The sequence below is a fragment of the Electrophorus electricus genome, chromosome 8 (assembly GCF_041902795.1).
Source record: "Electrophorus electricus isolate QZ-2024a chromosome 8, ASM4190279v1, whole genome shotgun sequence".
Taxonomy (NCBI): domain Eukaryota; kingdom Metazoa; phylum Chordata; class Actinopteri; order Gymnotiformes; family Gymnotidae; genus Electrophorus; species Electrophorus electricus.
Genome location: NC_137504.1, coordinates 10,035,404 through 10,057,471, shown reverse-complemented (window position 1 = coordinate 10,057,471; position 22,068 = coordinate 10,035,404). Strand labels below are relative to the sequence as shown.

At 38.4% G+C, this 22,068-nt stretch overlaps 2 protein-coding genes across 5 annotated transcripts; one reads left to right on the top strand and one right to left on the bottom strand.

Annotated features, from left to right (window-relative positions):
* Positions 1–75: 75 nt before the first annotated feature.
* slc29a2 (solute carrier family 29 member 2) lies at positions 76–6,118 on the bottom strand. 4 transcript variants are annotated; one of them, XM_027023833.3, is made up of 13 exons: positions 5,900–6,118; positions 4,509–4,550; positions 3,789–3,867; positions 3,546–3,697; positions 3,263–3,402; positions 2,999–3,133; positions 2,794–2,891; positions 2,553–2,628; positions 2,263–2,423; positions 1,857–1,965; positions 1,671–1,756; positions 1,338–1,543; positions 76–1,134 (listed from the first exon to the last, which is right to left on the bottom strand). In XM_027023833.3, exons 2-13 carry the CDS (start codon positions 4,535–4,537, stop codon positions 1,014–1,016), a joined length of 1,392 nt encoding a protein of 463 aa, XP_026879634.2. In that variant the 5' UTR covers positions 4,538–4,550; positions 5,900–6,118; the 3' UTR covers positions 76–1,013. The 4 variants fall into 4 exon arrangements, with proteins under 4 accessions (XP_026879634.2, XP_026879632.2, XP_026879631.2 ...); XM_027023831.3 differs by lacking the exon at positions 5,900–6,118 and adding an exon at positions 4,704–5,880; XM_027023830.3 differs by lacking the exon at positions 5,900–6,118 and adding an exon at positions 4,763–5,880.
* An 8,659-nt stretch (positions 6,119–14,777) lies between these two features.
* LOC145658951 (complement factor B-like) lies at positions 14,778–20,186 on the top strand. The gene is made up of 14 exons (XM_081719026.1): positions 14,778–14,885; positions 16,224–16,415; positions 16,516–16,701; positions 16,817–16,990; positions 17,248–17,334; positions 17,545–17,678; positions 17,933–18,080; positions 18,217–18,348; positions 18,436–18,531; positions 18,837–18,974; positions 19,198–19,304; positions 19,490–19,619; positions 19,737–19,884; positions 20,081–20,186. Exons 1-14 carry the CDS (start codon positions 14,819–14,821, stop codon positions 20,184–20,186), a joined length of 1,845 nt encoding a protein of 614 aa, XP_081575152.1. The 5' UTR covers positions 14,778–14,818.
* The last annotated feature ends 1,882 nt before the right edge of the window (positions 20,187–22,068 follow it).

Sequence of the window (22,068 nt, the reverse complement as noted above, 5' to 3'; positions counted from 1 at the left end):
ACAGTTGATCTCTTACCCCAATATACATTTACAATGCACAAAGTCAGAATAAAAAAAAAAGGAAACCAGATATATTTTTGCCTTTATTCCCTGAAGAAAAATTGATAACAACACTGATAGAAAATTGATAAAACACTGAATCATGAATAACAAACAAGACTCAAAATATGTATAAAAGTAAAAAAAAACAAAACAATAAAACACATCAAAATCCCTTTAGAATAAAAATATATCAATTTACAAAGTTGAAAGTATATTGCTTTTCTTTGAAACAGGTCAGTGGAGTGCTGTCTTACTATGGCTTTCTGCCAAACATTAAAAGATGTGGTGATGCACACTCACATTTCACTAAAAACACCCACCTTCCATCCACTCACTGGCCATTTTTTAAAAGGTGCACCTACATATTGTATATAACCCAATTGTTCCTCCAGCTGGTCAGCCAACCTACTCCCCATTCATTACTGGTCAGTTTGTGGCCACATGACTACTACTGACCACCTATTACTTGGGTGGTGTACAACTCTCTTCATGACAGACATTGACATGACAGTGATTGTTGCACTTGTATATGAGACACAGCAGTGCTGCTGGAGTCTAAGAGCCAAAAATATCCATGCAACAGTTATCTAATCAGTAATTACTTTGGGTAAAAACCTTTAGGGATGGTTGAAACAAACCGACACAAACTGTCTTGAACTGTAGATGTGCTTTAGGTGTAATGTATTTTACAAGGTGTTTTTAATAAAAGTGGTTTTGGGGTGGTGAGTGCATCACAAAATTATTTTATATTGTAAGGGCCTTAAATGCAATGTTTAAGTACTCTAATGTATTTGTGTAAGTGTTATAATCAGTATAAAGTCATTTTTTAGATGTTAAGCTAAGGCATAGCAAGTTTTTTTTGTTTTTTTAAAAAAAAAAGAAAACAGACAGGCAACTCAGACTGGGTTGGTAATGAGAACAGGAGAGTTACCAGTAAGTGCTAAAAGAGTAATAACTGAACAGGAAAGCTACTAGTAAGAGGTTAAGAGGTTCTTCAGACCAAAAGAGAGGGCAGCTCCAAGGGAGAGCCCCAAGGTCAGGAAGAAGGTCATCAGAGCCCCAGCTGTCTCTGCATCTCTACACCTCACCAACCTATTGAGCACAGAAAACCAATGACATTATGAACACCTGCAGCTATCTTATTATTGCTACGGATTGTGAAATGTGTTGTATTCAAAATGCACGAATACAACACATTTCACAATCCGTAGCAATAATAAGACGTAGCTAAATTGTTTTAACAGTCTTCAAGGTAAAATTAAATTATTCACCCTATGAGGTCTCTTAGTACTTACTGTGGTGCATAGGACATGGAGAGACAGCCAAAGTACCCATTTGTGATAGCAAACAATGACATCACAGCTATGTAGGCAAATTCATGCTTGAAAAGCACTGGGAGGTGGTTGTTGATGTCAGATGGAATGTTGCACATCATGAGCCCAGGGATGAAGATCACTCGAGCCGCCACAAAGATCGGGAACAGACAGCTGTCCTTTGAGGGCTGGAACAACAAACACCAGGTCTCAGACTTCTTGGCTGTCCAGGGGCGCTGACTAAAAATTGTACTGTACACAAGCTAACAATGCAAAATTAAAATTGCAAAACTGTCTGTTAGGCAGGAGCCTTACCCACTGAAAAACTGAAGTGACACTTCGGCCAATCCAGTCCATCACGCTGAAAACCAAAAAACAGCAAAGCGGTGTAAAAATGTCATCTACGAGAGACAGAAAGAGCAATGTAATGCATGCTGCTTATTGTTGTCCTCTGTAATCTTAATTAAAGAGAATGTTTTGTAGCGAGTGCTGGAGACTCACCCCATATCCCTGTAAATAGGCGATCTGGTTTCACGAGTACAGTGACTACTGGGAAAACTGACAACGTGACCATGAAAACACATGTCACGCACAAGGCCATCAACCAAATCTATAGACAGAGTGATAGATATATAGATTGATGGATGGATGGATGGATGGATGGATGGATGGATGGATATAGACAGATAGATTGATAGATCGATCGATACGATAGATAGATATACAGGCAGACAAAGAGACAGAGCACAAACAATTCTTTTTAGGCACACAAACTATAATACCTGGAGACCAGACTACAAAAACATGGTTTCAAATGGGACTCACACCCAACACTTCAGGGCAGAGCCAAGAGATGCAATTATTCAAACTGTTCATGACATATTACAATGACAAAATATCCATGTACCTTTTTAAAGACTGCCATCACTGTAGATTTCCCTTCACACATCTCTTCCAGCTTCCCATTTACATTCATTGTCTGGAAAACTTGGGGATCAGGTCCATTTAACAGGCTCTCACCATTACAGTTAGCGTCACTGAACTTCACCTTCATTAGGGTCACACTCTCTACACCAAGAAAAGAGTGACAGGCAAATTTCCATTCAGTCTTGACTCTAGTCTTCTTTCCCCCCCCAAAAGTAAGTCAAACATATAAATTCATCAAAGCTCAGGCCACAGGTGTTATCTGAAACCTACCCTGTTGTTCTAAAACCTCTTGCCTTGTTTCCTCTTTGTTACTTGTTCCATCTTCAAAATAAAGACGGGCAGGTTTCTGAAATAAATATAGCTCAGTCAGTAAATGTATTGTCATATATTAATGTCACATCCTAATGATTAAGGACTAAAATAACTGGCACTGTTATGCATTACATATTAATGCACTGCAACACGGTTGTTAATTCTGATGAAGACGTATGCAAGTGAAGAAGGCACTTACCAGGTGAGGCAGCAGGAGGTAAGAGCATAGAGTGAGGAGTGTGGCAACACAGGGAGTAGTGAAGTAACCCAAAGCAGCAGTCTTGTTGTCTGTTTTCGCTAGACACACAACCAAGGGCAGAGCTTTCAGAGAGGCTCGACCTTCAGCCATTTAGTGGGGAACGTAAACACACATCGTGCAGGTAGACCTTTTCGCAGACACTCACAGATCTTTGAGATCAACATGGCAACAGCTGCGAAGATGCCAGCCACAGCCTGGCCACTCATAAACAAGGAGCTATACTTCTGTGGGAACTTCCCAACCAGACCAAATAGACTGCCCTGCAGCACTGCCACAAACACTAGAGAGAGAGAGAGAGAGAGAATATTAATGTTATCGCATTATAACCCTGAGCGATGCTATTTTAATGTAAACAAATTTGAAGTAATGCACTATTTATTTATATCAGGCCATAAAAGGATGGACATACTGTTGATGAACCAGATGGTTGTCATAGTGATGGAGAAGAAAACATCCTGTTCAATTCTGACGTTCACTAAAATAGCCGTGAGTATGAAGAGCAATAAAATAAATATCATGCTCCCCGCAATCCTTATCCTCTCTGCAATACTAGAAAGCAAAATAAAGGGATTTCAGAACAGGTAGTTAAGTACAGCCCAAGACACAATTACAGAGCCATGTTTCAATTCTCCCTGGATCCCCACCATCCCTACAACCTAGTACTGACAACAAGAATAACAACAGATACTCACTGCTGGTAAAGAAAAGAGTTCAGAAAAGTGAACAGCAGCAAGGGTAGCTGGGAAATCAGAACGCACATGTTGTCGAACATGTATGGATCAGGTGTCTGGACCGTTTCTGAGACATTGCCTGTTGCTTTCGTATTTAGACGTTCATTAAAATACTGCAAGAAACAGCAGATGGATTATAAGTTTGGCAAGGATTTTTCCACATAAAAAGTTGTGAAGAGAGCGAACGTGTCCGAGTTTTCTTACATCAAGGGCAGTTATGAAGAAATTCCATGGCAGAAGTGTTCCCATGCCCAGAAGGAAAACGATGATGCCCACAAGGCCTCTGTCAGAGAAATTTGGTATTGTAAAATACACTTAAGTTGGGTTCACACTGTATCATCAGCCTGAATTTGCTGTCATAGTTAAAATCACACATCACATAAGAATATCTTTGGTGGTGAGATAAGATTGTTGGACAATGCGACGTACTCTCTGGCAGTGCCTCTGTGACCAAAGCTGGATGATTTTGAGCTCTGACAATGTCAGAAAATGCTGATAAAAATCAGAGTGTGAAAGCTTCTACAAGGTTCGTCTAGTAGCCACCAGTGAGAGTACGTCACTGGACGAAGTGAAGCTCACGGGACTACAAATACTGGCCATCGCGCGCTTGTTGATGATGTATGCTGAGCACAGTCATTTGATTTAATTGTATATCTATTATAAGAGAATCTTTATTGCACACTGACTTAACAAACACATGGTATCGTACACTCGGACATAGAATTCTGCCAAGATTTTAGTGGCATCGACTTGTAGTCTTACAAGACCACTGAAATTGCAGTATAATCTGCTTTTAAGACAGCAATGAATTTTGAAACCAAAAAGCTGAATATGACTGTTTAAAATCATTCTAGCTTTTCAGCTTAATAAACTAATTATTGCACTTTGTTAAACTTTTGGACAGATATTAGCCTTTCTACTCACCTGTCTTGTAAAGCACATATGGTTTTCATCTTGTGCTTATGTCTAAAGACAAAAAGCAATAAATAAAACAAAATGAACATGTTGATAAGATTTACACACAGACCTTTAATTGGAAACTTTGGAAAATTCTCCCTGCCCATCAGAAAATCTGATAGTGGCAGTGGAGTCCAATTAATAGTGTATTTATGTGCATACAAGCTAAATGAACGATTGCACAGCTAAACCGGTGTAAAGACCGTGCCAGTCCATCCTACCACGCTGGACGTCATCTGTACAGGACCCTCGAGGATACAGGCTTGTGTTTAACCAAGTTGGCACAAAGCTACCTTAACGCTGGCCAGCAAGCCAGGTTCTATTTAAAACCTTCTTTTCTAGTACAATTTGAAACCTAATGTTAGTTAGCTGTGTATGTTTAGCGATTGGGAATAGTAACTAGTCAGCTAACTGCTGCTATCTGAAGGTAACCTGACCGAAATCGACCACTTTGCCGAGATAAAAAACTGATTACTAATAATTAGAAAATACTTTTCAATGAAATTCAGTCTGTCGCATGGAGGTCATGTGAGACTTCAAGTAAAAGAAGCGAATAACCTTTGCGATATTTAGTGTAATACATACTTCTACGTTTTAAAATTAAAAGAAACTACTGGCCAAGTGATGAGAAACTGTTTATTTCTCGGTTTGAGCCGTTTAGCCCTCTAGCTACACCGGGGAACGTGCCGAGCGCTCACGGACGCTGCACTTGGTTCCGGGACTCTCCCTCCTGGCAGCCTTCCGGCCATTTTCGGCGGTTCGATGCAAGTAGTTCAATATCGTACATGTCGTAAAGGAGCACGTGACGCTTCCGTGTTTTTTGCGGACAGTCGCGACAATTCGACAGCCTGTCTAAACTCGAAATGTTGATTTCACGTGGTGTAGGTTAACGCTACTTACTTGTAGCCAGCTATTTTACGCGTATTTACAATATACGCGTATTTACAATATGTAGCTAAATACACGTAATAAATAAATAAATAAATATTTCTTGATGGCTAACCCCAAATTAAACCGTTTACAAAACCTCGCCGTATGAATATTGAATAGGCTCTTGGATGCTGATGCGACACCCAGATTAACATTCTGTTTACGATGAATCTGTCTACATTAAGCAGTCTACTCTGTCTAGCTAGCGAATATGTTAAGGAGCTATTTTGCTTAAACTAGGTAACCTATCTTAGATATCTATAGATAGTGAGGTCTCATGAACTCGCGGTAAATAATTCTATTACTCATGGAGTTGGAAGAAAAAACCTTTAGGCTGCTGGCAAAGCTAAGTACACGAAGTAAGATATTTCAGAAATTCGATCATTTTATATGTTCTGAAGATTTATAATTATGTGGAAATTACTCACCTCTTCAAAGCCGAACAAATGCTATGTAGTCCTGACGCTGCTGTCACCTCTATAATAGGAATAACTAGCTACAAAATTGGCGCTCTATTTAAAACAATTTGGCGGGGTTTAACATCGGCCTATCAAACAATTCCTGTCGGCCAAACACACTGAAGTTCTGTTCGATTTTCTATTTCTAGAATAGTATATTTTAAATCGTAAATGAAAGAGGGACGATTTGTTAGCCCACTCGAAATACTCTTAATTTAAATTATATTACCGATGAATTATGTGCAAAACCTACTTCGTGAATATGAGATCAACCACGAGGAGGCGCAACATACAAGTGTATATGTCAGACAGACTAATTTTGTAGCTGGGAAACGTAGCTTCTTTTGCAGAATTATATGCTTTGTGCTTTTGGTAACATGCATTTTCTTATGGTCTCTGCAATGTGGTGAAACATAAAAACTGTAAATATGTCATTTTACAAAATGGATCTGTACATTCTGTACATTGTGTACATACATATATACACAACCATATACATTGTACATTGCGTATATAAACATAATATACATATATTGTACATACATTGTTAATATATTTTTGTACATATATAGATATATATTTCTCTATGCACCCTTGTTTTCTTTTTTCTTTTTCCTCAGTTTGGACAGAGCACTCTCAACCATTTCACTGCGGGTTATACTGTGTATGACTATGTATGTGACAAATAAACCAAACTTGAAACTTAAAATTATCCTGTGTAACAGTCTGATTTGTAAACTACATTCCCTCAATATACTAGTAAACTATATTACTTTTGCTGCTATACTTTTGTTTTAGATGTTATCTTCTATTTGTGTCTTATTACCTGTCTTATTACCTTCAATTGCATTTATACTCTGTAAAGCACTTTGTAAGCATTATTTAAAATGTATAATAAACAAAGTTGCATATAATAGCACCACCACCACCACTAATAACAATTGTTTTTACTTTTACAGAAGCTTTACCTTTTAGCAGTAGTTTATAAAATGTTTATCCTGTCCTCTACATAAGCTCTGTTCTGATTACTGTCATGATACTGTTTGCTTCCTTTGTTCAGTGCTTTAAAAAAATACTCTGATTTCTGAAGAAGAGAGGCAAACTGAATATTGTGGAAAATATCATATATATATATATATATATATATATATATATATATATATATATATATATATATATATATATATATAGAAACAACAAAGCACTGAACAGGTGGGGAGAGGAGGGGTGAAGGGAAGGAATGAATACAACTCCCTGAGTGTAAGGCCATGGAATGTGGGCTTGGTGCCATGTGCCACATGTATGGGATTCTAGTCATGTCCCTGCACCACACTGTCCCACATGTAAGCATTATAATCAATACCTGAAAAACTATATGTAAAGTTTTTAATGAATGATCATTATCTTTAGTAGTAGTATTACTTATTATTAACTTTGTTGTTACCTAATGGGAAATGCACAGGTTACCCCTTTTTGAGACTTTGAACTTTTCAGTTTGCAAAGCAAAAATCCCAGAATTGACGTGTATTTGTTTGATTTACGGGAAGTGGGGTGTGCGAGTGAATGCACTTTCATTTGTTGTGTTTATTTTTTACGCAACAATCTGCTTAGCATTACTGTGCTTTTTTTTTTTTGGCTGTTGGTAAATTGTGTAGATTCTCAATAAACCTTGGGAAAAATAGGCCAGGGTTTAAAATATACCTTCTGTAGAATTCTCACACAATTAAGTCATCTTTAGCATTATTTTCTAAGTGGCATAATTCCGATACTTTCATGACAGACATTCTTTGCATTGGAGATGGCTTTGTGCCTTATTACTGATATATGAATAGTGTTTATGCAGAACCAGGGTGATGTAGTAACTTTTATCACCAGCTTTTAGTAAAAGGAAGGAAATTGCATTGTAGCAGAGCATTTCAAGTACACTACAAAATTAATTCTTGTGTATTTTCTAAAAGCAACTTGTGTTAAATCTAAGCGCCAATGATAACTTCTGTTTGTAAATGTTTTGTTTTCCCCTTTTCTTTGCATTTCATGTTATATCTTTATTTTAAATTTAAAGCTTCTTTACTCCCATCATGTATTTGCTTAAGAATAATCCATGTGTAACACTAAATACAGTTTTCATTTTTGCCATTTACCTTTCAAATATGAGAGATTATACACTTGGTGATACATGAGTGGAGGAATACAAGTTGGCTCATTACTATTCATATATCTGTATCTGTAAAAGAATCCAAAGTATTATTATATTAAAGTAACATAATCTGATTATTTTCCATTGCTTTTGGATTACTTTTCATAACATGAATTCCCTACAGTGCCAGGCAGTATTGTCATCAACAAACTCCCACAAGCCCCTGTATTTTCTATAAACAGACTCATGAACAACTCAGCAGATATATAAAGGTTGTCCATACGTCCCTTCCCAGCAGGCCAGCATTGGTGGGAAGGCCCTTTGCTGACGAAGGCCCAGTCCCTAAAATCATGTCACACTGGCTCCACCTGTGTAAACATTCCAGATAGGTATTGAATGTTTTGGCATCTGTGAAAACAAAGTTCTTCATATTGAATCTGTGATTGGAATATACCTTGTGGAATATAGAATTTAATCTTCAGCGAAATATTAATATAATGAGTGCATCTCCTATTGTTTGGAGATGTAGAGTTAGGAAAGTTTGTTGTAGGTTTTTTGTGTTGTTAGGATTAGTTAGTGGGTAGTTTTATTTAATTAGAGTGGGTTTTGTTTGTTATTTTGTCTTTGGTCACTCCTGAAGACACTTTGGTTTGTGGTTTGTGTGTGTATTTAAACTCACGTCAGGGTGTGCGGCGTGGTTGGTCATTGTAGATGTAATGTCTAAATGTAACGTGTAACGTTACAGAAAAAGGGCGGTCGCGTGGAGCCAGCGGGATCTCCTAAGCCCCTTCTCCTCAGCGGACTTGCCAGCGAGACTGGATGGGTCTGCCCAAAGCCTCGGAGGCAAACCGCCGCAGGGACGCTCCTAGAGCAGCGGAAGAGAGGAAGACCGTTAGGGGCGGTAGCACATCTGGAATCGGGGCGGACGTGCACCCCCGCGTGTCCGTTGAGGCCACGGACACGTCAAGGCGCCTGCGGGGACGGCAGGCGTCACGTCACAGCGCCATATGTTTGTGTGTTGGCGCTATCGTGCGTTTGTGTTTGCGCCTTTGTGTTTACAGGTGCAACGTTTTGTGGAGCATACCGGACTGCCCCAACAGAGGCAGGGAAGCTGCTTTTCTCCCTCTTGCCTTGAGGTCTCCCTTGCTGGCGGCACCTAGCCTGCCTGGTACTGGGTGTGCGCCAGGCACTGCCGTGCTGTGTTTTCTTGTACATGGCGCCCGGAGGCTCGCGTTCATTGGACGGACGCGTCGGGAGCCGCGAGTCACGTGGTTTGGCCAGCCACGTGCAGTAGGAGGACTCTCGTGTGTGGCCACGCCTGCACACACCTGTACTTCGTTTTGTCTGTGTGTATTTAAACTCACGTCAGGGTGTGTGGCATGGTTGGTCATTGCAGATGTAATGTCTAAGTGTAACGTGTTTGTTAGACGTATCCTTGTGTATTGTGTTCGTTTAACGTCAATCGTTTCTTGTTCATGTTTATCGTTTGTAATACGTGAGTGCCGCTGTCGTTTGTTATTAAATGTTTGTCCCTGTCAAGGAAGTCTGTGCGTCCTGCCTTGCGCCCTGCGGCACTCGGGCCGACATGTTAGTTTGTTTGTTTATGAACCATAACCTCTGTAAAATGCACTGAAAAACACCTTCCATTTGTGCTTCTGTTTGTTTTGTTGCTGCTCACTTTATCACAACTTCCATTATATTAGCTGTTTGTCTCTTTTTCCTTGTTACGGCCTCACAGCCTAACACTGTAACACTGGCCAAAAAAAAGGTCACTACCTGGGTTTAACTAAGCAAGTAGGTAAGATCCTCTCATTGGATAATTACTGCATGCAGTGAGTAGCCTCTCATTTGTTAAACAACCATGTAGAAAGACACATCCTATGGTCATGGAAAAGATGTTAATCTGTTTCAGAAGGGTCAAATTACTGGCATGCATCAAACAGTTAAAACATCTTAGGCGATTGCTGAAACTACAAAAGTCGGGTTAAGAAGTGTCCAATGCATTATTTAAAAAGTGGAAGGACCATGGGGAAACATCATCTTGGAGGAAGTAATGTGGTCAGAAAAAAACCTTGGATTTTCGTGATTGGCAATCACTTAAACATGTGGTGAAATCAAATCGTAGAAAAACAGTAGAACTCAGGGATATGTTTAATAGTGAAAAAGAGCATTTTCGCACATACAATTCGAAGGGAACTCAAGGGATTTGGACTAAACAGCTGTGTAGCCTTAAGGAAACCACTTGTCAGTGAGGCTAAATGGCTTCAGTTTGCTAGGGAGCATAAAGATTGGACTCTGGAGTAATGGAAGAAGGTTATATGTTCTGATGAGTCCAGATTTACTCTGTTCCAGAGTGATGGGTGCATCAGGGTAAGAAGAGAGGCAGCTGAAGTGATGCATCCATCATGCCTAGTGCCTACTGTACAAGACTGTGGGGGCAGTGCTATGATCTGGGGTTGCTGCAGTTGGTCAGGTCTAGGTTCAGAAATGTTAAGAATGAGGCCAACTGACTACCTGGCTATACTGAACGACCAGGTTATTCCATCAATGGATTTTTTCTTCCCTGATGGCATATGGGAATATTTCAAGATGATGATGCCAGGATTTGTCGGGCTCAAATTGTGAAAGAGTGGTTCAGGGAACATGAGACATCATTTTCACACATGAATTGGCCACCACAGAGTCCAGACCTGAACCCCATTGAGAATCTTTGGGATGTGCTGGAGAACACTTCGTGCAGTGGTCCAAATCTACCATCATCAATACAAGATCTTGGGGAAACATTTATGCAGCTCTGGACAGAAATAAATGTTGTGACATTGCAGAAACTTGTGGAAATGATGCCACAGTGAATGCGTGCCATAATCAAAGCTAAAGGCGGACCAACGAAATATTAGTGTGTGTGACCTTTTTTTTTTGGCCAGGCAGTGTATATACACACACATATACATACTAGCAATACAATTGTTAGAATAAATTGTAAAAAGCAAAGGGCAGCTGACACATGAGTATGAGATCAGTTGCTGCCTATTTGAAAAAATGAACAATACCAATCAAAAAATGATCCTGCTAGTAATTGCCATATTTTTAAATGTAGCTGTAATCTAATTATTGCAAAAAAAAAATAAAAATAGCACAGATAGCCATATTCCCTTACATTAACATGTCTTTATCTTTGTATACATACAAATATATGCATCTTGCTTTAGTCTATACACAGAAGGATGGATGTTCACATAGTCAATGCATATAAGCTTCAAGATTATACAAACACTTTCACTGCAAAAAAACCCCTACAAATCAGACATATGCATACTACATATGATACATAACACTGGGGAAATGTCATTATTGAGAAATAACATAGAGTACAGGGATTCTTTTCTTGTCACATTCCTCTTGTACACATCTAAAAATAACTAAGGTTTATATTCATTATAAAAACAACAAATAAAAATGGCAGGTTTCCAATATGTTACAGCTAAGGAAATTTTACCCGAGAAATAACTGAAGGTTTTATTTATATAGTGTCTCTCTCACACCCAAGTCTTTAAATTTATAAACAGGGTAAACAATGAGAAAAGAGAATACATATTAGGAGAAAAGGAGAAGACAAATTAGCATTAATGCACAAAAATCAACATACTCATACAGCTACTGACTGTGTAACAAGGCCATGCCATCTTAAAAGGAGGAGCTCAGGTTGAGTAGTGGAGTATGAATAAAAAATACCCAAAGGGTAGAAAATAACCAGTTAGGAGTCATGAATGCAATCCTATTGTGTGAAGAGGTGCATTTTTGTCATGAGCTTTGAAAGAGAAAACATTACTTCAGGCATGGCAACAAACCCCAGTGCTATCGAGCAACTACACTGGGCTGACCTTTCAAAAAATCACTGTAGCACAAAGTTAATTGATAAATTCTAAGGCAGGAATTGCACAGAATATCAGTTAAGACAAATTTTACCTTATGAAATTTTGGGGAAACTGGGCCCAGAACGATCTGTCAGCCAGCGGAGTATGGGGGTAATAAGTGCATAGGAGAGCATGCATGGACAGAGGAGCTGAGATAAGGGTGCCATGGAGTGCTTCGTAAGCAGAACAGTTTAATCTTTATGTGGGATGTAATGGGAAGCTAACATAACACTTGGACAACAGGAGTACATGGGGTGATTTTAGAGTGGGCAATCTTTCTGATGATTTCTGAATATACTGTACTTTAAAGTTCTGAAAGTCAAACTGCTATAAAATGTGCTGCTATAATCTTCAAATAAATGAAAATGAAATTGCATTACACAGCATTTCAAGTACATTGCAAAATGAGCACTTGCATAGTCATTGCATGTAGCTTCTGTATTTCAATCTAAGAGCAAACAGGAACTTTCTTTGTAAATTTTTCTTTTTTTGCAAGGCCAGGGAGTTCAACATGTAGCTCTGGATAAAAACTGTTCATTGAGGACATTTGCATTTCATGTTATCCTGTCATTTAATTTCCCATATTAGTATAGGTGAAATTCCGTTTTTGCACAATAATATAGATTACAGAGATTCTTCTCTTGTCCCATTCCTCTTATACACTTAGCAGCTCTAAGGTTTGCTAAGGATTCACGGTTAAAGCAACAAATTTATTATATAAGAATGTAATGAAAAATCTCTGGTATCAAATTGCAGTGGATGTATATGTATAGAAATAGGTATATACTGTATATACATGTACACTATATTGCCAAAAATATTAACTCACCCATCCAAATCATTGAATTCAGGTGTTCCAGTCATTTCCATGGCCACAGGTGTATAAAATCAAGTGCCTAGGTGTGCAGACTGCTTCTACAAACATTTGTGAATGAATGGGTTGCTCTCAGGAACTCAGTGAATTCCAGCATGGTACTATGATAGGAAGCCACCTGTACAACAAGTCCAGTCATGAAATTTCCTCGCTACTAAATATTCCACAGTCTGTTTTCAGTGGTATTATAACAATGTGGAGGTGATTGGGAACATCAGCAAATCAGTCACGAAGTGGTAGGCCATGTAAACTGACAGATTGGGGTCAGCGGATGCTAAGAGGTCGGTAACTTTCTGCAGATTCAATCGCTACAGACCTCCAAACTTCATGTGACCTTCAGATTAGCTCAAGAATAGTGTGTAGAGAACTTTGTGGAATGGGTTTCCATGGCCGAGCAGCTGCATCCAAGCCTTACATCACCAAGCGCAATGCAAAGCATCGGATACAGTGGTGTAAAGTATGCCGCCACTGGACTCTAGAGCAGTGGAGATGTGTTCTCTGATGTAACAAATCATGCTTCTCCCTCTGGCAATCTGATGGACAAGTTTGGCAGTTGCCAGGAGAACGGAACTTGTCTGACTGCATTGTGCCAAGTATAAAGTTTGGTGAAGGGGGGATTATAGGGTGGAGTTGTTTTTCAGAAGTTGGGCTTGGCCCCTTAGTTCCAGTGAAATGAACTGTTAATGCTTCAGGATATCAAGAGATTTTGGACAATTTCATGCTCCCAACTTTGTGGGAACAGTTTGGGGATGGCACCTTCTTGTTTCAACATGACTGCGCACCAGTGTGCAAAACAAGGTCCATAAAGACATGGATGAGCGGGTTTGGTTTGGAAGAGCTTGACTGGCCTGTACAAAGTCCTAACCTCAACCCGATAGAACACCTTTGGGATGAATTAGTGTGAAGACTGCAAGCCAGGCCTTATTGTCCAACATCAGTGTCTGACCTCATAAATGCGCTTCTGGAATAATGGTCAAAAATTCCCATAAACATACTCCTAAAACTTTCCCAGAAGAGTTGAAGCCATTATAGCTGCAAAGGGTTGGCTCATAAGCTCTCTATCTATCTATCTATCTATCTATCTATCTATCTATCTATCTATCTATCTATCTATCTATCTATCTATCTATCTATCTATCTATCTATCTATCTATCTATCTATCTATCTATACTCACACACACACATGCAAACATACCCTTGCTTCTTCATTACCAGTGGTAGTCTGCCCAGATGGGAGCCAGTAATTAGCAGCTGGTTCATTTTTTCTGCTAGTCGGCCATCAGCTTTAACTAGTAGGCATGGATCATATCAAGGCCAGGTGCTACCCAGTTCTCAATGACTGTGACCCACTCTTGGACATCTTGTAATGCTGACTCGTTCCTGCTTTGGGAGATTGCAGTGCTCTGTTTTCACATCTCTTAAACTGCTCTTCCAGTACCATTCTGTTGCACTGGGTGCATCCACAGCAAGGGTTCTGTTGCATTGTAACCAAAAGTATACTTAGAATGGTTCTTTTATAAAAATTCCCCACTCGCCCTCCGGGCTGTATTTTTCCTTCAAACTCAGGTCCTCTACCAGAGTCCTGGGAGCCTGAGAGTCCTGCATAGTATCTTAGCTATATTTATAAAACCAGCTGAAATCAATCACTGAGGAAGGTTTTAACAGATCCATAATAAAATTATAAAAGGTCAAATCAATTAATTAGAAATTAATATTGCAATAGAAAAAACCTCTACATTTATAATAGTGAATGACAAGATAACCAGCTGAAAATTTTCATTAAGTTGCACCTAAGTGAGATCATATTTAAACATAGTATTTGCTCAGTGGGCCTTTCTGTCTGACTTCCTGTTAAACAGTGACAAAAGGTCCTCTATATGGCCATGCCTACCCTGCTATATAAACATGCATCTACCTTTCTAGTTCCCTATAACCCCATTTACAGCAAGCTTGTAAAGGCAACATGAAGTCTCTGCTTTGTCTGAATTTATTCATTTTTATGACAATAGGCCACTGTCCTCTTGTAACTGGTAAGTCCTGACGATTTTGACTGTGCTTTACTAACCACTAACATTTACATGAATGTAAATTTAAAAGCAACACTGTCATTCCATTTGAGATGACCTTTTTAACTTTGGTCAAGTCTTGTTTATTAACAAGTTACTTTACAATATGTAGACTGTTGAGGGATAGCTATATTTTTGCATTCTACCTGCCTTGAGAACATTGTCCATTCTGCATGTCTATGGTTTGTTTCTGCTCTTAGAAGCAAGACAAGTCAAGTTTTGTTTTTCATCCATCACTGGTTGGGGACTTAATTGTGATTAAGGCCGTTTTCACAATACAATGTTTTCAACTCGGGACCAACTCGGGACCAACTCTGCTAGTCATTTGAAGGCTATTTTCGAGCGGTCCTCTTGAAATCGGTGCTATTTCCATTTTAGTGCGGTCCGCTGCGCGTGTGGAACCCATCTGTTCCGGGCGCGTTTATGGAGTTGCTGATTGGATGATTTTGTAGCGTTCTGCAGGAAGTTCATTTTAATAGTCGGTTTAAGGAGCAGATTACAATTGCAAAATGACTGGCTGTCAGAAGAAACTAATCTAAATAGATAACTTTATCAAACTATATCTGAAAAACAACTATAAACAGAGTTTCTTCACACCATAAATAAACCATTGTGAAATAAGTTCATGAAATATTGCTTGCTATTCATTTACATTCTAAGGGTTGTTGAGTAGACTATAATTTATTTGCTGATTTTGAACTGCAATATTCTACTAAAATGAAATTATTGTATATGCAATGCTATTATGCTGGGAAAATAAATTAATTTTAAAATTTACAATGGTGAAATCAAAGGCTATAATAGTTTAATTGAATAAAGAATATAATTTAAGCAATTCAAAAAATATGCATTTTTTAAAAAGTAGGCAATGATAGCCTGGATGTGTGTGTGTGTGTGTGTGTGTGTGTGTGTGTGTGTGAGAGAGAGAGAGAGAGAGAAGCTAATGATTATTATATTACTTATTACACTAAGACATATGGAGAACAGGATAAGCCTCTAACATTAATTAAAGTGTAAATATTCAAGCAAAATGGCATTTAAACATAAAAGTGTGAACATGGCCTCATTTTACTTATACCATGATGTGTGTCAGACAAAGTTTTAATTATTTTAAAGTCTGAATTTGGCAGGTAGCAATACTAACCAATATATTTTGCTTGAACAAACAGAAATGTTGTTACCAAAGTAATTTCCTCATTTAAACACCTCCAATGGTTCCAAGTCTTGTTTCATAATCTTACTTTCCATTTCATCACAGTTTCACAAGCCTGTATTAGATCCCACTTGTCGGTTTCTGTGTAGGTGCTCCATCTTCACATCAGTGTTTGGACAGTAACCTAGCCATCAGGGGAGGCAGTTTCACCCTCTCCAATAATGGTGGTACACTGAAGTACCACTGCCCAGAGGGTTATTATCCACATCCTGTGAAAGTACGCCAGTGTTACAGAGGGCGCTGGTATCCTGCACCTACCAGAAAACAGCCAGAGTGCAAACGTAAGCAGCAAATAATTCTGTAACACTTCTCCTAGTCTCTCATAAATGACACATTGTCCTTCATTCTAGATATTTGTCTCACTATATTTTCATTCTTTAGGGGTGACTTGCCCTAATCCAAATGTTCTGAATAATGGAATCGTGGACCCCTACAAGAGGATTTACTACATAAATGACACAATAACTTTTAGGTGTTACTCTGATTACACCTTCCATGGCTCCTCCACCCGTGTGTGCCAGGCTAATGGGAAGTGGAGTGGTGGCACACCCGTTTGTAGTCGTAACTGTACGTAAAGAGCTTTTCCACTGGTTCTGCTGCTTTTCATACCAAGTTACCATGTGTACAATCATTAAGCTGCAGCTAGGAAGGTGTCTCATGTTGAAATGTACCCAACCCACAGCTGACCACTGCCCTGATCCCGGCATTCCGCCTGGCGCCAGAAGAACAGGCCACATCTTCAACATCGATGATGTGGTTACCTACCGTTGCCATGACAACTTGAAATTGCTGGGTTCCAAAGTTCGTGTATGTCAGGATGATGGACAGTGGTCAGGGCAAGAGCCAGAGTGCTATGGTGAAGAGCCTGGTCTACACATATCATACTGCTGCACATCACACTGAATAGCTTTCAAATGTAACATGTTATCTACGAATAATATAAATTATGGTTTGTACAACCTTTACTAATATTGGAAACAGACTTTTAGTCATATATGTACTAATTACTGGTATCACGATAATAAAGCATGTTCCAGTACTTTATATGTTACGAACAGTAGGAGGATTGTGATGTGTGTCCTGATATCACCTTTACTGTGTTCTTCATTTTAGCCGATTTCACATATGACACTCCAGAGGAAGTAGCAGAGGCTTTTAGCAGTTCTCTACAGACTACTTTAACTATGCATGAGGAAACAGGTGAGTAGACTCCACAGCTCATATTTTCCTGTTAGTATCATCACTTTGATATCTAAAACCTGAAAACACATACATCTCATTTGTCATTTTTATTATTTCTAATGTGTTATTTGATCTTTTGATTTTAGAAATTCTACATTTAATAATTGTTGTAGCAAAATGTTTAATGTATTAATGCACTCATAACAGCACACCTATTTTATGTTTCAGATAAAGAAGGGAAGAGAATCAAACTGGAGCAGGGGGGAAAACTTGACATCTACATTGCCCTGGATGCATCTGACAGCATAGAGGAAGAAGATTTTAATAAAGCAAAGAATATCATTAAGCAACTTATAGAAAAAGTAAGTTAGTAAGAATGTTGGAATTCTTGGTTTTCAATTTATGACTCTTAACCCCAACATTTGTGATTAATTTGATATATTCTCTTTAATATATTCACAAGCTTCACTGAACTAGTATGTAAAATGTCTGGAATCCATATACATAGTGAAATCCATTTGTTCTGTGTCTCATTTACTGTGCATTGTTCCAGATTAGAATGGTCTCACTTAAGGGTAATCTTTACTGTATTTAAACTGAACCCTTTTTTCATCAGATTCGCTACTATCAGGTTTCCCCAAACTATGAGATCATTATTTTTGCCACAGAAGTGACAAGAATAGTTAGTATCACTGATTACAAGAGACGTGATGAAAAAAAACTGGATAAAATTCTTCAGGACCTGGCAGACTTTAAATATGATGGTAAGCCATTGACCATAAGGTTCATCTTAAGGTGCATTCATTTGTGATAATGCATTGCAAAAATCCTTTCCTTTGAAACACATTTTGACACTAAGTACTGCCCTGTTTCATTATGACAATTTTTTATAATTGGCAGCAAAAGGAAACAAAACAGGAACCAACATTGCAAAAGCCTATGGAGCAATTTTGGACAGCATCAGTTTTGAAAAGGCCAGAAATCAAAAGGCCTTTAATGATATACAGCATGTAATAATCATGTTCACTGATGGTAATGACTTTTTATTCAACAATATTTTCATCATAATATAATGTTAATGTCAGTGTAAATTTGCAGTTCCTATTTCAATGTCTGCAGGTATTTACAACATAGGAGGGAAACCCAAACACAAGGTTAATGAAATCAAACAAGTTGTGTACAATGGACAAGTTGAGAAACGGGATGAATATCTTGGTGAGAAAACCCTGCATTATATGATATACAGTTTGGATTCCTCTTTCTGTACTAGCAATGAATTTTTATTAGTAATACTAGTGCTCCTAATTCTGTCAATAAATTCTCCTATCCATTAGATAGAATTTGTGCATTGTGCATTATTCTTTATATGTAAGCTATACCGTGCTTTTAGAGACAACCAAAATACTATTTAAATGTGAATAAGATAAATTAGAATATCTGATCTTAAAACACATAACTACATAAAAACTTTAAAAAGTGCACTTTGATGGTCCACTGACACAGATATTGTCACATTTCAGATCTGTATGTGTTTGGTGTGGGTGATGATGTGCAAAGAGAAGACATTGATGACTGGGTAACAAAAAAACGGGATGAGAAGCATTTCTTTTTACTCCAGGATATGGAAAATGTGGAAGAAACCTTTGATCAAATGATTGGTACTTCTGTACTTCTCTCTGTTGTAGAGCTCACACAACTTTTGCATTACCATTAGTTGGCTGCATCATTATTACACTGCTTTAGTTGTAGTGGATTTTACTGTGCATTAAATAGAGAGATAGAGAGTGAAAGAGAGAGAGAGAGAGAGAGAGAGAGAATTTGTGTGTGTGTGTGTGTGTGTGTGTGTGTGCATATCACATTATACCTTTGTTTCTTACATAGATGAGAGCACTAGCGTGAGTCTGTGTGGACTTTACAGAGACTATGACGATGGAACACCATCAACCATGCGCCGTGGATACCCCTGGCTGATAAAGATTGATGTGACTGTTAGTATAATAAATAAATAGTATTTAAAACCATGTAATAATTGTTGGTGTAGTGAGTTTATATTTAAAATTAAAATATATATGTTAAAGAAACTACTTTACCTCTGTATTTTTCTTGATGTCTATCTGATTTTGTCAGCTATGATGAAAAGTTTAAGAATTTTTGCTTTTCTTGTTCTCCACAGCATGAGGATGGTACAGTAGTCAACTGCTTAGGATCACTGGTCACTCCTACATTTATTCTAACTGCAGCCCATTGCTTTAGGTTTGGTGATATACCTGAAAATATTAAAGTTGGGGCACCAAATGTTAAAGGTACCATATGCAGTTGAAAGAAAACAGTCCTTTCAAGAAGTTTGAACAAAATAAAAATCCACAAGGATCATAAAATGTCATAAACACTCTTTTTAATCCTTTTTTATTTGTGATCAGGCACCCCATTACCAAAAGTGAAGGAATACATACCTCACCCCAAATTCCAAATCAGAGATAAAGAGAAGGAGGGAATTTCAGAGTTCTATGAGTATGATGTTGCTCTCATTGAACTAGAGAAAAGTGTATTAATTGGTACTGATCTCAGGTAAGCAATCTGAGTGAATCCAACATCTTAATTTCAGTTTGTCAACTTTGTCAACTTGTCAGTTTGTATAACACCTCTCCATGATTGAGCAAGCAAACACACACACACACACACACACAAATACATACACTTATGTACACACCTTTGTTTTCTGTCTGCATGAATGCAGGTTAACATGCATTCTCTCCCTGTGTAGGCCACATGCTTCCCTCTGCTTTCCTTCCCATTCCTTGGCTGAGCCAGCCCAGACCCACAGCCTCCCTGCTTCCCCAGCCGTACCCTCTCCTCATGCAGTAGTGTAATAATGGATGGCTTTCCATCTCAAAGCAGGGACTTACTTTTATGGAGTTTTGTCATGTGTTATGTATGTACATTTTTGTTGACCATGTAGTAACTTACTACTGTAGGAAAAATGTATGTACGTATGATCTATCTTCACAAACCCAAGAAGCATAATGCATAGTCAGTGGACAAGCTACTAAAGCACAGTTTCCCAAACCCAGACTAAGCCAAAGCTTGTAAATCGTTGGAGGAGGTGTACAACAGTTTTGGAGAGCAGCTCAACTCCATTTCCCAGTAGCTTGTGGCATGTTTTTAGAAGATCTTCTGATGTTTTTGATTGAACATTTGAACTTAAGGAAAGTGGTGACTGCCGAGCTAATATGGCAAGCCATCCATATTAAAACAAAAGTTACATGTAGAAAAATATCAGGGTTTAGGAGCTTGTGTTTGTAAGAAACAGACAGATTCAGTGAAGATGTAATAACCATGTGTCAACAGGATTTCTAAACCCAATTTCCAAAGCAGCATCCTTGCTATATCATGATTGAGTCTACGAGTTTACCACTATTCATACAATTTCTCCCAATGTCTCTATATATAGCCATTAATAAGAGTCATATGGCAGGGACAACTAAAATGTAAATATGCAATCTTCTGACTTTTAGAACGTCTTTTTAACAATGGCAAGGGCACATGCATTTGATGCAATTAAACTGTGAATCACCTTATGTATTAAGAGAAAATGCTAAAGCTATTACCATTTATAAAGCTAAAGCTATCACAATTTATTTAATCTTTAATATTTAAAAACAAATCCAGTCAACATGTCTATTTAGTTAAAAGGCTGTCATTGTTTCTTACTAAACCTGTTTCTTCTTCTAAGTTATGCAGTAAAATTGCCTCTAAAGGTAGACCATAACCATGGCTTTTGTTCAGTGACATGCATTATTTTACAGTACTCTTTCATTTAATAGTTATATTGGATTGGCCCATGAAATCATTGATTGTTCATTGCCACTGAAATAATCCATATGCTGAGATGTCATCGGCATATTTAAACAATTATTTAAAACAGACAGCCAATTTTTAAAGACCCAGCTATCCGGAGTTGCCTCAGTGCGGCATGCATCTATTCCAGGAATGCTGTGCTCTCAGCTGTCTGCTGGTGTCTCCTAGTCACCATATATATCATCTGCTTCTCCTGCATCTATGGCCTCCCATAGGGTATGGGCTTAATTTGGTCATCTGTGGCAGGAGGGGGTAATTTGAGGGGTAGACACCTGCTGCACGAGGCTCTCCGCTTCCAGGCTTACATCAAATTACATCGGGCCTGAGCATTCTTTAGTCACCTCTTGGGCAAACATTCTAGGTCTTCTTCCCTGGCTCCACATAGGTGCTCAATCTGGTCTGGGAGCTGTTTATCATTGCAGGCTTTAGGCCATTCTGTGTATCTGGATCCCATGTATCCATTTACCTATATATAAACTACACTGTAAAACAACCTTTAGATATGTTTAAGGATTTCTAGTGGCTGAGGAATCTGCTCCCAGAATACTTTGAAATCACAGGGTTCTGGATTCAGTCATAATACAGGCACCAGAGATACTAACCAAGTTCCAGAAGGTTTCAGATCCAGCTTCACTGAATACTACCAGTGGGCTCTTGAGCTAAATACCCAAACACTTAATGTCAGGTTACTCCAGAAGTACTGCATCCAACCTCCCAACCTTGAAAAGGGGTGAAAATGAAATAAACTTCTTTAAACTTCTCTGAAAGTGGTTTCCATCTGTATGTGCAGATGTTTTATAACTGCATAATCCCTCATTTTATAAAGATAATCTTACTTCAATGTTAAGCCTTTTAAGGAATAATTTTTATTGAAGGAAAATTTGACAACATTAA

Excerpts from the sequence above, each read along its gene's own strand:
- slc29a2 (XM_081719801.1), bottom strand. The coding sequence starts at position 4,648 with ATGGGCAGGGAGAATTTTCCAAAGTTTCCAATTAAAGGTCTGTGTGTA. Across the intron at positions 2,892-2,998 it reads CATGTTGATCTCAAAGATCT|CGAAAACAGACAACAAGACT; the intron begins GTGAGTGTCTGC and ends TTGTGTGTCTAG. Across the intron at positions 2,629-2,793 it reads ACCTCCTGCTGCCTCACCTG|AAACCTGCCCGTCTTTATTT; the intron begins GTAAGTGCCTTC and ends TATTTATTTCAG.
- LOC145658951 (XM_081719026.1), top strand. The coding sequence starts at position 14,819 with ATGAAGTCTCTGCTTTGTCTGAATTTATTCATTTTTATGACAATAGGC. Across the intron at positions 14,886-16,223 it reads CCACTGTCCTCTTGTAACTG|GTGCTCCATCTTCACATCAG; the intron begins GTAAGTCCTGAC and ends GTTTCTGTGTAG. Across the intron at positions 18,081-18,216 it reads GGCAGACTTTAAATATGATG|CAAAAGGAAACAAAACAGGA; the intron begins GTAAGCCATTGA and ends TATAATTGGCAG.